Source organism: Pyrus communis, chromosome 16 (genome assembly GCF_963583255.1).
Source record: "Pyrus communis chromosome 16, drPyrComm1.1, whole genome shotgun sequence".
Lineage (NCBI taxonomy): Eukaryota > Viridiplantae > Streptophyta > Magnoliopsida > Rosales > Rosaceae > Pyrus > Pyrus communis.
This window is the reverse complement of record NC_084818.1, coordinates 4382005-4398513: the sequence shown is the minus strand read 5'-3', so window position 1 is coordinate 4398513 and position 16509 is coordinate 4382005. Positions and strand designations below refer to the sequence as shown.

The 16509-nt window shown below is 38.4% G+C and overlaps 3 protein-coding genes across 3 annotated transcripts; all 3 read right to left on the bottom strand.

The window, feature by feature from the left end:
• Positions 1-185: 185 nt before the first annotated feature.
• LOC137719434 (cell wall protein RBR3-like) lies at positions 186-5517 on the bottom strand. The gene is made up of 3 exons (XM_068458472.1): positions 5179-5517; positions 4823-5024; positions 186-4382 (listed from the first exon to the last, which is right to left on the bottom strand). Exons 2-3 carry the CDS (start codon positions 4941-4943, stop codon positions 814-816), a joined length of 3690 nt encoding a protein of 1229 aa, XP_068314573.1. The 5' UTR covers positions 4944-5024; positions 5179-5517; the 3' UTR covers positions 186-813.
• Positions 5518-8918: 3401 nt separating this feature from the next.
• On the bottom strand, positions 8919-11019 carry LOC137719408 (protein ENHANCED DISEASE RESISTANCE 4-like). The gene is made up of 3 exons (XM_068458448.1): positions 10500-11019; positions 10142-10342; positions 8919-9651 (listed from the first exon to the last, which is right to left on the bottom strand). Exons 1-3 carry the CDS (start codon positions 10597-10599, stop codon positions 9365-9367), a joined length of 588 nt encoding a protein of 195 aa, XP_068314549.1. The 5' UTR covers positions 10600-11019; the 3' UTR covers positions 8919-9364.
• A 2427-nt stretch (positions 11020-13446) lies between these two features.
• Positions 13447-16088, bottom strand: LOC137721401 (protein NETWORKED 4A-like). Its single transcript, XM_068460495.1, has 3 exons — positions 15983-16088; positions 15313-15421; positions 13447-15186 (listed from the first exon to the last, which is right to left on the bottom strand). The coding sequence occupies exons 2-3, from the start codon at positions 15419-15421 to the stop codon at positions 13685-13687; spliced, it is 1611 nt and encodes a 536-aa protein (XP_068316596.1). The 5' UTR covers positions 15983-16088; the 3' UTR covers positions 13447-13684.
• Between the last annotated feature and the right edge of the window lie 421 nt (positions 16089-16509).

The following is a 16509-nucleotide window of genomic DNA, read 5'->3' as shown; positions in this document are numbered from 1 at the left end:
AAGCTTCCTTTCTCCCATCTTCTAAGTGATCTTAGCATTCTCCAAGCTATCTTAGCTTTCTTTGTGATTCAATCCGGGGAAGCGAGGCTTCAAAGGCTTACTTAGCTTGTTCATCGAGGTTCTCAAGTCTAAGTGCCGCACGGGCGGAAGGCTTAAAGAGTCATCCCGTGACACTAGGAAGTGCAGATGCAGCTTCTGGTAAGTTGTGTAAATATAAATAAAAAAGTACTCCTGCATTCGGGGTTACATTCAATAGAAACAATGTCGAGAACAAGAAACAGATTGTAATCTAATACTTTACGAAAGCAAAGCATGTATGGTTTTACGTAGGAATTGATCATATCGGATCCTTCTCCTCTTTGATAACTGCTACTAGAAGCAAACAAGGAACCATATAATTGCACAAGATGTGTTATTTTTTTTGTCAAATTGCAAAGGATATGTTGCATATGAACAAATAAATCAAATAGTAGTCTGGTAAACATGTACATACACACAACAATCGAAAGCTTGATTTCTACATATAACATATACTCACTCGTGGGATACTATATCAGAAAGAACGAAAGGGAAGTCCTTTCGCGAAAAAATTCCAAGTCCTAACATGTAGATATGGCAAAAACAAAGCAGTGTCTGTCGTCGAATCACTTCCGGGAAACCTTTGCTTCCGTCAGGGCTCTATCCACTTTATCCAACATTGCAATGCTTCAGGGTCCGGTGAGTGAGACGAAGAAGCTCTTCCGTTTGAGGAAAACCCTCGGGAGCTTCATATAATCATACTCTGAGGAATCTGTTAGTTACTTGGTTTCAAAGTTATCTGTGCAATGGGTATGAGCTTCTCCCTGTCCGAGATGTTGCAGACCCTCTAATCACTAGGCTTGGCGAAGCGTAGCCCATGAGTCGATGAAGTGGTGAACTCGACTTTGCTGGCAGCTCTTCGATTTCTGAGGATAACGACGGTCTTGCTGACACAAATGTTACAATTGGATTCTTATCTTTGTTCTGAGGCTCTCTCAAAGCAAGCTTCTTCCTCTCTCTCAAAGCAAGCTTCTTCCTCTCTCTCATTGGATCCAATGAATTATGTGACATATTTTGGTCCTCTGAATCACCTTGGGGAGAGTTGGAGGGTGCAAAAGCTCCAGGATCACCGTCAGAAGAGTAACCATGGTAGTAAGAGGGTCCATAACCATAATCATCAGAGCATGAAACAGGATCCGCATGGTGAGCCAAGTTACTGCCATTAGCGGCAGCATTATAGTCGCCAACTTCACTCAGAGGGGCTATAGCATTCTGTTCGTAGGGGACAATATGAGCTCTCTTTTGGAGCGAAAACTTGAGCACCTCCGAACAAGCCCCACATCGAAGTCTATGGTATCTCCTTTTGAAAAGGAGAAAATCTGCAGGTATCTGCAGCAGTTCTGAGCAGTTGTAACAAGTTATGATTGGGGCTCCACCTGCTATGGGGCGGAAATGTCGTTTAGCCAAACGTTGTTTCTCTCTGTAAAGCTTCTTCGCATCATGCCTTTGGTGCCTCAGATCATCAGACATTGTTTCATGGCCCCACAGAGGAGAATCAGATCCCATATACCGTTCGGGAGTTGAAGGACGAGACTTGTCATAGGATGTCCAGCAACTGTGACCAGGGTGAACCCTACATAACCTGTTGTTGCTGCAACGAACGGGTTGAGACAATGGTGCTGAGCACTGCCAGTCTTGGGGGCCATAATGCAAATATGAAGAATCAGGTTGGTGCCTGCTGGTTGTTGCCTCACTCGAGAAAGGTATGTGCATGTTTTTGCGGTGGTGCTGGGGGGGATAGAGGCTGCCTGGCCTGTGTCTTCTCAAATACCTCTGATAGTTTGGATCATGATAGAGTTCCTTCTCGAATGCCTCATAGCTACGGTACTGGGGCATGCTCTTCTCCTTCCAAGTGGCTCCTCCGGCAACCCTTCCACTCGCCTTTCCATTCAAACTGTTAACTTGATCCTGCAGTTCATAAACCATTCTCAATAGTGTCATCTTGTCCTGTTCAGCCTCCACAGACATTTCAGATGATTGGTAGCCTGAATTGTGCTGGTACTCATTATGGAGTTGACTTGTAGGGCCTCCATTTTCGTATCCACCTTGGGAAACTCTTCGAGGGAAAGCCATCCTATACATAGATTCATCACTTTGCAATCTGTTCCAATCTCTGCTTGTATGACCTTGTCTTCTAGGCGTCAGTGATGCATCTTGATCCCGCTTTCTGTATCTCATGGCACGATCATTCTTCATGGGCAAATTTGACCAGGGATCCCTTGGTTGATGTTGCAATCCTGAATCTTTATTCATCATGCTACTTGCCATGAATTTATCCCGTCTGGTTCGTTCTTCAGAATGAAAAATATTTGAACGTGCAGTTCGGTTGAGGTACTGATCATCCATGCCATCATAAGAAGAAACACTGGCATCATAAGCATGATGACTTCTATTTGCTGGGGACTTTGACAGATCTCTTGGTGCACCGCTATGCTCAATGCTGGGGAAGAACTCCGTATTTTCAAATACATCAGGAGACCTTACATGATCAAAGCCATTGGAAAAAGCACTATTCTGAGGTTCCTCCAGTTGTCCATCAGGAGAAGATGTCAGGGAATCCAATGAAACGCTTTCCCTTGCCGGCATATGAACAGTAACTCTCTTTTCAAATGCATCAGGAGACCTTACATGATCAAAGCCAATGGGAACACTGTTCTGAGGTTCCACCTGTTGTCCATTAGGAGAAGATGTCAGGGAATCCAATGAAACGCTTTCCTTTTCCGGCATATGAGCAGTAACTATATTTTCAAATGCATCAGAAGACCTTACATGATCAAAGCCATTGGGAACACTATTCTGAGGTTCCTCCTGTCGTCCATTAGGAGAAGATTCAAAGGAATCCGATGAAATGCTTTCCCGTACGGCTGTATGAGCAGTAACAATTGAACTACTTCCCCTCGCATCTCCTGGATTTACAGTATTTGAGTTCTGGAAATCAGAATCAATCTCCTTGTTGATGTCTACCTCCACATTTGTTTCTCCTAAAGGTGAGCTCCCATCATTTGTTAATACTTCTGCACCTTTTCGTGTTTTTGGTAATGTCTCCTTAACTTCATCACGTGCAAACTCTGTCGATGAACAAAATTCATTGGAAACTTCAAGTTGCTCACTATCAAAATCACGAGAATCATTTCGATCACTCTGATTATATTGGTCTTCATTTGGTAAGTTTATATCTCCAACTTGTTCACGATCACAATTTTCAGAAGACTTATCAGGATCCTTCATACTGGTTTGATCTGATGTGCACTCTCCTGAATCTTGAAGAGTAGCCCCATGACTTGAGCTGCCAAATTCTTGGTATTCAGAAGACTTGATTTCACTCTTGTTATTGTCTTGTTCTGAGAAGCATTTTCCCGAGTCAGGAAAAGTTGCCTCAGGACTTGAGCTGCTAAACTCGTTGCCTGCTGAAGACTCAATCATATTGCTCTCGTTGTTTTGGTCCGGTAGACATTCTCCCGAGTCAGGATAAGTAGCTTTTGGACTTGAACTGCTAAATATGTTGCCTTCTGAAGACTTAATCTGATCCTTCTCATTGTTTTGGTCGTCCGATAAACATTCTCCTGGAAAAGTAGCCTTAGGACTTAGGCTGCTAGATTCATAACCTTCCGAAGATTTACTCTGGCCCCTCTCATTGTTTTGGTCTGAAGAGGATTCTCCTGACATCAAAAGACTTGCATTATTACTTGAAGAGCTCGATTCTTTGTCTTCGGAAGACTTATCTTCACTCTTCTCATTGTTTTGGTCTGAAAGGGACTCTCCTGGGTTCGAGAGACTTGCATTATGAGTTGAGATGCTAGACTCTTTGTCCTCGAAAGCCGCATCTTTTCTCTTCTCGTTGTTCTGGTCCGAAAAGCTTTTTTCTGAGTCAACAAAAGTAACTGTACGAGTACTTGAGCTGATAGATTCGTTGCCTTCTGAAGATTTACTCTCGTGCCTCTCATTGTTTTGGTATGGAAGAGCTGCATTCTGACTTGAGATGCTAGATTTCTGTTCTTCGGAAGGCTTGTCTTCATTCTTCTCGTTGTTTTGTTTCGAAAAGCAATTTCCTGATTCAGGATAAGCAGCCTTAGGAGTACTTGAGGTGCTAGACTCGTTGCCTTCGGAAGACTTACTCTGATCCCTCTCATTGTCTTGGTCTGAAGAGCATTCTCCAGATTCAGGAAGAGTTGCATTGCAACCTGAGCTTCTGGATTTTTTATCTTCCGAACCATGATCCAAACGAATCTTCTGAGCTGCCTCAGTGTCATTTACGTCATTTACGCTAGCGCTCTTGCTTTTCAATCCATTTATTCGACTTTTCGCTGCATTCAGAAGGATAGTTTAGGAAACTAATCCGAATCATAAACCAAAAATCCAAATCTATAAAACGGCACAGATGAAAAAAGGAGGAACTCAATTACTCAGAACGTGAATCAACAGACAGAACATGCAATTTCATATACTAAACAAATTAAGCAATCCAAGAACACAACTAAGTCTTTTAATCTATTAGCAATTCAGAATTTTTTTTTATCTTAATCCTGCAGAAAATCTCGCTTACGGGGTCAGGCCAGTTAGCCAGGCCCTGCACCCGAGTTTGAATCCCCCGGCCCATAAACTGTAGTAGTTTAGAACAGATTATCGCGTTATCAATTAAAATATCGCAGAAAACTTCAGTAGTATGGCATTGTTTACTGTGAGAAATGAATTAGACAAGAAAGTGGATAGCAAATTAAATTAGTGGGATGATTTGATTTAATACCTTGGAGAGTGACGCCACATCCGCCACACTTGTAGACCGGAAATTCGGGCAACTCCGCAAGAAGCAGCCGGCATTTCGGACATCGAACCAGTCGAACTTTTGTTGTCAATTCAGGAGACATCTTTGTCCAGCACAAACAAAAGGGCTTACAGTTCCAACAAAAAAGTCTCGAACTTTGAACTTATTGAACTCCAAACACCATCTGAATGCAATCAAAACATGTTTCTGGCATCAGAACAAAAACTAACTCTCCAAAAAAACAAAATTAGATCCATGAAATAACAAGAAGAACGACAAAAAAAACATAAAAACAGGAAATTCTGAACTAGAATTTGAAGAAATTAAGGAAGCGGTACCTGAACGAAACAGAAGTGAAACTTCAGAGAGATCCGAGAGAGAGAGAGAGAGAGAGAGAGAGAGAGAGAGAGAGAGAGGCAATGGATTTGTTGGTGTGTTTGGTTTTCGAGAAATGGGTGAAGAAGGCAAAGGCAAAGGCAAAGGGAGTTAATTGGCAAAAATGTTGAAAAAATAATGGCAAAGCTCCTCAAAGTCTTTGGGAGTGTGGAAAAGTGTAAGTCTTTGATTTCCAAACAGAGGAATTTGATGATGGAGGATTTGGAATTGGTCTTTTTTTCCGTGGCGAAGAAGCTTCTATCTGTTCAGACCAAGGCTTACCGTCAGAAACACGGCCAAGCTCAAAGACTTACAAAGAAGAGAGAGAGAGAGAGAGATGAATTATATCTCCGCCGACCATATTTAAAGCGTCACTGTTGACGTGTCATCCTATTGCTAACTCTGAGATTAAAATAGGGAATCGGAATCGTCAAAGTTATGAGAAATTCTTGTGTTCAGGCATAAAACTAAGTTATTGTTATACTCGTAGACAAAACTAGTGAGAACCCTGTAATTTATCAAAGATTCTCTTTTGAAATTAAAATACAGTTTAAGTGGAGTTACTTGACCAATAAATGTTTCTCACGTGTTCAAAAAGTACAACAACTATTTAACATTGTTGATACTCGGCGTCCTTGATTACATGAGTCTATCCATCACCATCCCACTTTAACCAACCAAGCACAAAACAATCGGTTTGGCTGTGAGTGGGAGCATGGATAAGTTTCTAAAGTGACGATATCTCAACTAATCATAGAGCGATTTTGTGAGACAAATAATTTATGTTATCAATTCAAAAATGTTAGGGCAACGTTATAGAGCGTAGGTAGGCCCTTTTATACTAACTCCCTTCCCCCTCATAATTCAAATCAATCAATGTAAAGCAAAATATTATAGCCTTTTAATTTTTTATTTTTTAAAGGAGAACAACTAACAACCAATCATAATTATTCACCTATTTCGGATTCAGATGATTAGTTGAGAATTGCTCATTACATGTGATCACAATCAAGCAGATTCGCAACTTACAAAATATCAAACCTAAGACCTTTTATTATTTTTTTTAGAAAATTGATGTCCGCAATTTTCAACTAGACCACTTGTCGTGGTTCTATAGCCTTTTAATTTGAGTCCTTCGCTTTTGGTGGTTACCATTTGGCCATAATAGCCAACTACTCTTTCCCTTGCTGGCACGACCGTTATAAGTAGGTATTTTTGTTATTTTCCTAAACTCCAATGTCTCTAGGTCAAAGTCAACTTCCTCGGCCACTCAGCCTCCTCCAAATCCTGTTTCTGGGTTTTTGATGGGAAATGCCAGGGGAGTTTTCAGTTTTCTAAAATCCGCATTGGCTACTAAGAATCCCGGAAAAAACAGAGAAAGGGTTGCAAAGTCAAAACTTCTGGAAGTGTATGAGCTGTCTCTCATACATGCATTCGTAAGTCTGGCACTATAGGAGAGGAGAGTGGGTATGATTTTTGGTTGGGTCCAAATTTTGACAATAGGGGATCAACACATAAAACAAGTCAAATCAAAATATTAGGTTAATTAACCACTACGAGGTGATTCAATGATTGGTGCGAATTTTAGGCTTGTATTTTACACGGTTTGTTCTGAGTATGATTTTTAGCGTTAGTGAATCACATGATAGTGCTTATGGGGTGATTGAAATGCCTCGAACTATGCCACCAGCTAATCCATTTTTATGCAAAATGAAAAAAATAAAAATGATTAGGTTAATTACAATTACAATAGTAAGTGGAAGTTGGATTATATATTGTTGAATGTATAAACGATATAATAGATATGTGATTAGTAGGAAAAATGCTGACTAGTTAGTAAGTTAATGCAATATTTTTTTTTTACAGGTATAAGCACATTTCACAATATATATGACGATTTAAACCAATCATATTGGTGACCTTAAATTAAAAAGTGTTTAACAATCTAATTATGACCACAAATAGACAAACACAAAGTACTAAATAATCAATGAAACGTTTGTCAAATTTTCAATGACTTAACGATGTTTTATTTGAGTGAAATTTTGCAAGAAAGATTTTTCTGGTGAATACCTAAATGATGAACGATTTTGATCTTGATATTAAATTGTGGAACGAAACCAATTAAGTAGTTAATGTCGTATTAACTTATTAATTAGTTAGCGTTTGAGCGCAATTACAAGTGAGTTGATAAATCTCAAGCATAAAACGAAAGATTTCCTCTAAGCAAGGGTGCTTCTTGGAAAAAGACGCGGCCGCTCGTGCTTCGAAACATGGCTTCGCATTCACAAGGGAAAGAAGGTTTCAGCATTTCTCCATGTGACGACTTGATTTCGACGTCCTGACGCGCATGAATGTTTCCATGCGGGGACTTGACTGACATTTCAACCCCTACATAAGTCATTTTTTTATCAAACATTTCTCCGTTGTTCTCTTTATTCCTGTTTTATTCTTGTTTGTGTTCCCAAGTATTTTGCTTTGCATTTGCATGCCTTGTTGTCCTTCTTGGTAACCCAAAAAACAATTTGGAAAGATATTTTAATGTACGGGAACATAATTAGGTACACTAAGTGTAATTAATATAAGATAAATGCTAAGAAGATTTTCTTAAAGTGAGACTCTATGAACTCTCTGCTACCTTACTGTTTTATTCTTGTTTGTGTTCCCAAGTATTTTGCTTTGCATTTGCATGCCTTGTTGTCCTTCTTGGTAACCCAAAAAACAATTTGGAAAGATATTTTAATGTACGGGAACATAATTAGGTACACTAAGTGTAATTAATATAAGATAAATGCTAAGAAGATTTTCTTAAAGTGAGACTCTCTATGAACTCTCTGCTACCTTACTATTTAACGTCAATTTTTGTACTAATATTATAAAATATTGTACACAAAACATGATGTGACAGATAGTCCATAGTCTATACAAAGTCACACAGATTAGAGAATCTTCTTAATATTTCTTTTGATACAATTGGTTGGAATTTTTTTATTTTTCAGGTTCTAACTAATTGTATTAGTACATTTGATGTATTAGACCGTTTTTCCGACACACTCATAAGTTTACACTCGAATGCCAATAAACAAAACGTATGGGATAATGGATTGGCCTATGAGAACTCATTAGCTTTTACCTCTTTTTATAGCATCTCAACACTCGACATAATTATTGAAATGTCCGCATGTTTTACCTTTTTTAGTTTCTACATCCACCAAACAAACAGATTGAACTTGAAGTCTCCTGTGCAATTGGAGGCCATGTGAGGTGAAATAAGTTTTCCTAAGTTTTATAGGGGCTCACTAAATTGAGCAATGCTAGCATGAAAAACTCTAATTTGTGACCGCGTCATATGCATTGTAGCTCTATTAAGTGTACGAAGCGGGTGTAGGTGTTGGGTGGGGTGGGGGAATTGTGGGGTTTGGTGGAAGAATGCAAGCAGTCCTGCTTGTTTGTGAGAGTTATCTCACCGAAGACTTGGTCAGGCTGTCCTATTTGGGATTTTTTTGAGAAATTTTTTATTGTGATAGGAATATGGGTGATACACCGAGTGTTTTTTTATAAGTGGTGAGAAATTGTATTTTTTAAGTTATTAACTTTTTAGCACACATATTCTACCATTGATATGATGATACGTGATGTACCATTCCGTGTTCCAGTCACATTAAAAAATCTCTTGATTTTCTCATGCTAGCATGATCATCTATATTGTAGATCATTGATGGGTAGAGTTCACAAAATCGAGCAATGCCATCATAGTTGTTCATGATGTTACTATAGCGAGTCAGTGTGTTTATAATCACAATTCATCAACTGCATACAATCACTCATGTGAGAATTTATGACTTGTGCTACTTAATCCTACAAAGGCATGTATAATATAAAATAAATTGTATACATTTACAAAGACACCCTTTATGCCTAATTGAGTACATTATTGTTATTATTTTCCTTTGTTTTTTTTTTTAGTACATTGATATTTTTACTCTAAGAGAAAGAAAGTTCGGCTAAGCCACACAATGCAACCTAATTTGGTATCGAATTCACCATCCACAAAATTCGAACTTAAGACCTCTCACTTCGAAATGAAGAAAAATACCACCAGACCATAATACTAAGTGTCTATTATTTTCCGTTGTTAACTGACAGACTCTAATAAGTACTGATTTGACCATATGACCCTAAACAAAAACTTCTACCATACAAACACAACACATCATAAAACCAATTTCCAGACTCATTGACTTCGGAAGACATAATCTGATCCCGCTCATTGTCTTGGTCTGAAAAGCATTCTCCGGATTCGGGAAGAGCTGCATTACGACCTGAGCTTCTGGATTTTCCATCCTCAGAAGCGCGATCCAAACCAATCCTCTGAGCTGCCTCAGTGTCGTTTACGCTAGCGCTCTTGCTTCTTAGTCCATTTATTCGACTTTTCGCTGCATTCAGAAAGATGGTTTAGGAAACTAATCCGAACCATAAACTAAAAAACCGAGTAGCAACATGCGGAAGTTATTATCCATAAAACGGCGCAGATGAAAAAAGACGGGGCTCAATTACTCAGAACGTTGAATCAATAGACAGAAATGAAATCGGTCCAACATGCAATTTCGTATATTAAACAGATCAAGCAATCCAAGAAGATAATTTAGTCGTTTAATCTATTAGCACTTAAGAATTCTTTTTATCTTAATCTTGCGGAAAATCTCGCTGTCGCTGACGGGGGTTAGGCCAGTTGGCCAGTTCCCCTGCACCTGAGTTTGAATCTCCGGCCTCATAAATTGTAGTAGTTTGGAACAGAATATCGCGTTATCAAAAAAAATATCGTAGAAAATCTCAATAGTATATGCCATTGTTTAGAGTGAGAAATGAATTAGACAAGAAAGTGGATAGCAGATTAAATTAGTGGGATGATTTGATTTTGAATACCTTGGAGAGTGACGCCACATCCGCCACACTTGTAGACCGGAATTTCGGGCAACTCCGCAAGAAGCAGCCGGCATTTCGGACATCGAACCAGTCGAGCTTTTGTTGTCAATTCAGAAGACATCTTTGTCCAACACAAACAACAGGTTTCCAGTTCCAACAAAAAAGTCTCAAACTTTGAACTTATTGAACTCCAAACACCATCTGCAATGCAATCACAACATGTTTATGGCATCAGAACAAAAGCTGATTCTCCCAAAAAAAAAAAAAATTACATCCATGAAATAACAACAAGAACAACAAAAAGATATAAAAACAGGAAATTCTGAGCCAGAATTTGAAGAAATTAAGGAAGCGGTACCTGAACAAAACAGAAGTGAAACCTCAGAGAGATCAGAGAGAGAGAGAGAGAGAGAGAGACAGAAAAAGGCAATGGATTTGTTGGTGTGTTTGGTTTTCATGAAATGGGTGAAGAAGGCAAAGGAAGGTGTTGGCAAAAATGTTGAAAAATAAAAATAAAAATAAAATAATGGAAAAGCTCCTCAAAGTCTTTGGGAGTGTGGAAAGGGGTAAGTCTTTGATTTCCAAACAGAGGAATTGACGATAGAGGATTTGGAATTGGCCTTATTTTCCGTGGTGAAGAAGCTTCTATCAGGTCGGACCACTGCTGACCGTCAGAGACACGCCCAAGCTCAAAGACTCACAGAGAAGAGAGAGAAATAACTTTGTGATTAGGTTACGAGAAATTCTTGTGTTCAGACGGAAACTATGTTATCCCTATGCCCACACAAAAAAATAGTGAAACCCCTATAATTTACCAAAGATTATTTCTTACAACTAAAACATAGTCCAAGTAGCGTCATCTGACCGATAAATATTTGTCACATATTTTCAAAAGTAAAGCAACTATTTAATATTGTTCATAAGTGGTGTCTTTGATTACCTGAGAACATCTCATGTGTAATAAGGTCTACCACCATCTTACTTTCAGCAACGAAACACAAAGCCATGTGTTTGGTTGTGAGTGGAAGCATGGATAACATTGTTTTTAGATCGACATAAAGTGATGATACATCGAATTAATCATGAAGCGTTTTTATGAGAAAAATAATTTATGTTATTAATTTAAGATGTTATGGTAACGTTATAGAGTGGTGGTAGACCCTTCCATACCAACTCCCCTCCACTCTAGCCTTTTAATTTGGGTCCTTTCCCTTTTGGTGGGGGAGTGAGAGGTTTTTGTTTTTTGTTTTTGGTTTTATTTTTTAATTTCTTTTTTTTAATATTGGAGGTATTTTAACATCATTTGTAGGTGAGGTTTCAATAAAAAACAGTAAAATTTGAACATGTGAAATTACATTATTGCCCATCATTTTTTTTTGTGTGATAAAAGATTAATTTGTCTTTTCACCATCTTTTAATTGATAAAAAAAGATTTTATTAATTAGTAGAGATAATAACGAACCACTCTTTGCCTGGCTGGCATGACCGTTATATAAGTAGGGTATTTTTGGTATTTTACTAAACTCCAAGTCTCCAAGTGAAAGTCAACTGCCTCAGCCACTCAGCCTCCTCCCAACCCTGTTTCTGGGTTTTTGCTGGAAAATCCCAGAACAGTTTTCACTCTTAAAAAAAGGAAAACTAATAAAAATGATTTGAAAATTTTGAGTTTTAATAATAAGGAAAAAATAAAGGGTAAAGTAAATAGTACCATAATTAACTTTTTAGTATAAAAATATGATTTTTCATTAAAGTAAACAGTATCGTAAGTTTTTCGTTAAAACTCTCTTAAAAAAATTCCCATTGGCTTGCAAAGTCAAACTTCTAGAAGTGTACGAGCTGTCTCTCATACGTGGCATTCGTAGGTCTGGCACTTTAGGAGGGATTTGGATTTCAAAGTGTGGAAATCCAAAGACTCTCTCGCATCTTAATTATTTAATATTTATCGTGCGATAAAAAATTTATTTTATTTTTTTATTTAAAATTAAACATAAACAGTACTTGATGAAAACTGATCGTACGATGTATAATAAATAACTAAGATATGAGAATTTCTAAAAGTCTTACAAAGTGGATCCGGAGAGGATTATCTCCCCTTTGGAAGAGGGGAGTGGGTATGTTTTCTGTGTGGGTCCAAATTTTGACTTTAGGGGATTAACACATAAAACAAGTCAAATTAAATTATTAGGTTAATTAACCACCAAGGGGTTGGCATCATGGTTGAGACAAATTTCAAATTTGTATTTCACATGACTTGTTCAAGATTTGATTCATGACACTGTCGAATCACACGATAGTGACTAAGATACCTCTGTAAATCTTTACAACCCAAAAAATATAGATTATCGTGACTCGATCACTAGCTAGTCTTTTCTTTTTAAAAAAATAAGAAAAGAAAATTATTAAGGTAATTACAATTACAATAGTAAGCGAAATCTAGGTTACATATTATTGAATATATAGCCGATATCATAGATATGTCATTAGTAGCAAAAATGCTAACTAGTTAGTAAGTTAATGTAATATTTTTTACTAACATAAGCACGTCCACAATAATTATTATGATTTGAACAAAACATATTGGAGACCTCAAATTAAAAAATATTAACAATCTAATTATGACCACAAATAGACCAACAATGTTATTAATAAAATATTTGATCAATTGTTCAATGGGTAAGGAAGATTTATAATAAGTACTTCAAGAATGAACGACTTTTATCATGAGATCAAATTGTGTAATGAATCCAATTAAGACCTATTAGATAATGGATTGGCCTATGAGATCTCTCTAACTTTTACCTCCTTTTTTAGAATAGATTTTTCAATATGCTCAGAACACGGAAGAATACTCTGTCTTTATACAACTGAAAAAACATTTGAAAAAAAAAGTTTCCTCCACTTGTATCCTTCCGTATTCCGAACACACTGAAAAATCTTTTTTTTTTTTTTTTTTTTTTTTTTTTTTTTTTAACAACAGCTTACACTCGACATAATCATTGAAATGTCCGCATGTGTTTACCTTTTGTTTAGTTTCTGACACCGACCAAACAAACAGATTGAACTTTGAAGTCACTTGTGCATATGGAGGCCATGTGAGGTGAAATAAGTTTTGTAGGAGCTCACAAAATTGAGCAATGCTGGCATGATAAAATCTCCCCTTTGGCAGCCTGACCACATCAAAGACACCCTTAATGCGTAATCGAGTACATTATTATTAGTATTATTTTTGCCTTGTATGTTCACTGGCACAGACAATAGGTTATTAAACCTCTTTCAATGGTAATGTTTTGACCATTTTATCCCCTAAAAAAATGAGAATACTGAGTTTAACACCTTAATCAACAATTAGCAAAGCTTTTTCATGCCATTTTTGTTCTTTAACATTCAAAATCTAGAGCATTTATTATCATAATTAACTAAACATTGATATAACATCCCACCTGAATTGACCTTTTGACCCTAAACAAAAACACAACACATCATGCAAGAGACATCAAGTGAGCCTCAGAAACATACTAGAGCATTCCATAGAAGAAACCGAGTTTACGCAGCTGCAACCGCCCGCCGCCTGTGCCCGGTAAATGCTTGACGAAGCTCTTGGTATCCGCTCCTGTAGTGCTCCAGCGAGAAGCAAAGCTGCCGGATCACCTCTCTTTTCTCCTCAGCCCCATCCGAGATCACAACACTCTGCCTTTTCACCTCTTGCTGCAACTCCTCCACTCTCGATTTCAACTCATCTACTAGTCTATGTGCACATTCGGATCCAACAATCACACCCTCGTGTTCTGTTCGTAACAGACTAAGATGTCCCGCCATTTCCTGAATCTGATTGTCGCGGGAACTCACATTCGCCATAAGAGTTTGAGTCCTAGCATTGAGCTCATCTTTCTCCGCCATCAGCATATCATATTTCAGTTTAAACCTGTCGAAGTCTTTATTTACAGCTTCCACATGTCCATTTCTTTCCGCAACTTCTACTTTCAAGCGGCTTATTTCATCTTGCAATGCCATCTCGCGGACAACGTGCAGCCTTTCCATTTCCATCTTATCCGTTTCACATTGCCTTATTTCGTCTTCTAAACTCTTGCTTCTGAAGCTCAATTCTTCGACTCTTGTATCCAAAAGGATTTGTTTCTCTGAAAAACTTGAAATGTCAGCCTGCAGGTTTGCTTTCTCAAGAGAGAATTGTTCCTGTGCATCATGCAATGCACTCTTCAGCTGCATCACCTCAAGATCACGGCTGTGTATATCAGCATTGTACCTCACTATCCTCTCCTCCAGCTCCGAAACATGCTTTCTCTCCAAGTCAAGTTGGGCTTCCAGACCTTGCATTTGATGAGCGCCTTCGGAAATTCTATGGGCATGTTCATCCTTCAACTTTACAATCTCTTCGTCCAACCCCTTAAGCCTTTCCTTAGTCACTTCCAAGTCTCCCACCAATCTCCCAATCTCATTTTCTCTGTCTGATGCCAGACTCTCCAACTCAACTATCTGATTTTGCAGCTCAAACACCCGCATTTTGTCCATTTTAAGATCAGCCTCCCTCATTTGGAGCTTCTCTCTCAAGCTAGAAAGTTCGGTTTCAAGCTCAGTAATCTTCTGCTGCCATCCCTGGCTGTTAAAATCATCGTTCGGAGGTGGAACCAAGTAATTGCTGACGAAGGAGTTAAGAGATTCTGACTCGGATCCCGATGATGATGAGGAAGATGATTCACTGCCATTCTTTAAAGAAAGAGCTGGGCTAGAACCATCTGAGCTTGGTGATATATCTAACCCAACAACTTGATGGCCGGATTTCTGCAGACCAGGTTTAGCATCCGGAGTCAGCAGAGGAGAGCGTTGGTCGAAACCATATTCAGAATCCCCAAACCCCTTATGCGCTTCTTTGGTCAAGTGTTCATAGCATCCAGCCAGCGATCGATGCATTCTGTGAAATTCCTCAACCAATTCAGGCTTCTTCTGAGAAAATGTTTCGTCATTTATTGGCAAAGAATCGCCATTTTCTTTGATCAGCTTCAACATTTGCTTAATCCTTTGGCCCATCTCTGTAAGAACCAACATTTTAAACACTTAATGGGACAAATCAGCACAGAAACATTACGGTAAGGAACAATATATAATCAGCAAGACAGAGAACAACAAACCAGACGGGCTCGAAAATAGCCACTTACCGTCAAGATTTTCTACCAGCCACATAGAATTAGAACGATCTGGGGTGATACCATTGTCCAGTTCTATTGAATCTGACTCCTTCAGTTCTGTTCTCTCCATATCAACCATCTGTTGGCGTCAAATGATGAAAAACACACCACATAAATCCTCAGAAAAAACAGGAAAAATTAGTAGATATCTAAATTTTGACTCCGATTCGGATGACAACAGGAAGTTCTGCGGAAGAGGTGATCGGGAAAGGTAGCTAGCATTCTCCTTATTTATATATGAGCGATATTTGGGAAGGGATTCAAACACAGAACCTCGGGTGAAAGGATAGACGCTCTTAATCACTCAGAGCGACCAAGAGTTGCTAGTTTAACTCTCTATTAGGCAATTAAGTACTCTTTTAAACACATATTAACATGAGAAAGATGCAAAATTAAATCAAATCAAATCAAATCTCGAATCAGATCCGAGATAAGAATTCCTATACATTTCTAATTAGTAATTTAAACGAAAACATCGAATAAGCCATTGCAGCTGACAAGTCACCAAACCACATGCAAGAATTAAAACAAAAAGCGATTCTAAAAAAAGCATAATCTGTACGCAATCGATTCTATAAACTCAAAAGCCGAAAAGGTGAATTGACAGATCAACTAGAAGACTGAGCGAAATATCACTCACCTTTTGCTGCAACAGAGGTGAAGCGACTCAGAGAGAGAGAGAGCTCCAGATCCAATACCTGCCCGAATCAGAAGGATAAACGAAGCGATTAATCGGTGCTTTTGCGTTTTGAGCTAAAAGCGGCTTTTTTCAAAATTCAAAATGGATACATTCGGTTGGGGACAACGAGAAAAATTTGTTGCCCGCGCATTCTGTCGCGGATTTCTATGTGCCCAAAATGCCCTCCCACCCACCATTTCTTTTCAGTGTCGTAATTTGTGTCGATGGGTATTTTCGTAACTTAACCAACTACTCCAATAATTAAACCCTCAGAAGTAGGGCCGTAACGCATGATGGACCAGCGGCGTCCCGTCACTGCCAGCGGAACAGCCAAAGATTTGTGGCGGGAAAACATTCCAAACTTGATAAAAAAATCTGATTTTATTTTATTTCTATTTGCAAAACATATCTTATCTACTCTTACTAGGGGATGTGAGTAAATAAATTTTTTTGTTAACATTGTTGAAAATGAATCTCGCGTTATGGTA

Excerpts from the sequence above, each read along its gene's own strand:
- LOC137719434 (XM_068458472.1), bottom strand. The coding sequence starts at position 4,943 with ATGTCTCCTGAATTGACAACAAAAGTTCGACTGGTTCGATGTCCGAAA. Across the intron at positions 4,383-4,822 it reads ATGTGGCGTCACTCTCCAAG|CGAAAAGTCGAATAAATGGA; the intron begins GTATTAAATCAA and ends TTCTGAATGCAG.
- LOC137721401 (XM_068460495.1), bottom strand. The coding sequence starts at position 15,421 with ATGGTTGATATGGAGAGAACAGAACTGAAGGAGTCAGATTCAATAGAA. Across the intron at positions 15,187-15,312 it reads GCTGGTAGAAAATCTTGACG|AGATGGGCCAAAGGATTAAG; the intron begins GTAAGTGGCTAT and ends TGGTTCTTACAG.
- LOC137719408 (XM_068458448.1), bottom strand. The coding sequence starts at position 10,599 with ATGAAAACCAAACACACCAACAAATCCATTGCCTTTTTCTGTCTCTCT. Across the intron at positions 10,343-10,499 it reads TTCACTTCTGTTTTGTTCAG|ATGGTGTTTGGAGTTCAATA; the intron begins GTACCGCTTCCT and ends ATTGCATTGCAG. Across the intron at positions 9,652-10,141 it reads ATGTGGCGTCACTCTCCAAG|CGAAAAGTCGAATAAATGGA; the intron begins GTATTCAAAATC and ends TTCTGAATGCAG.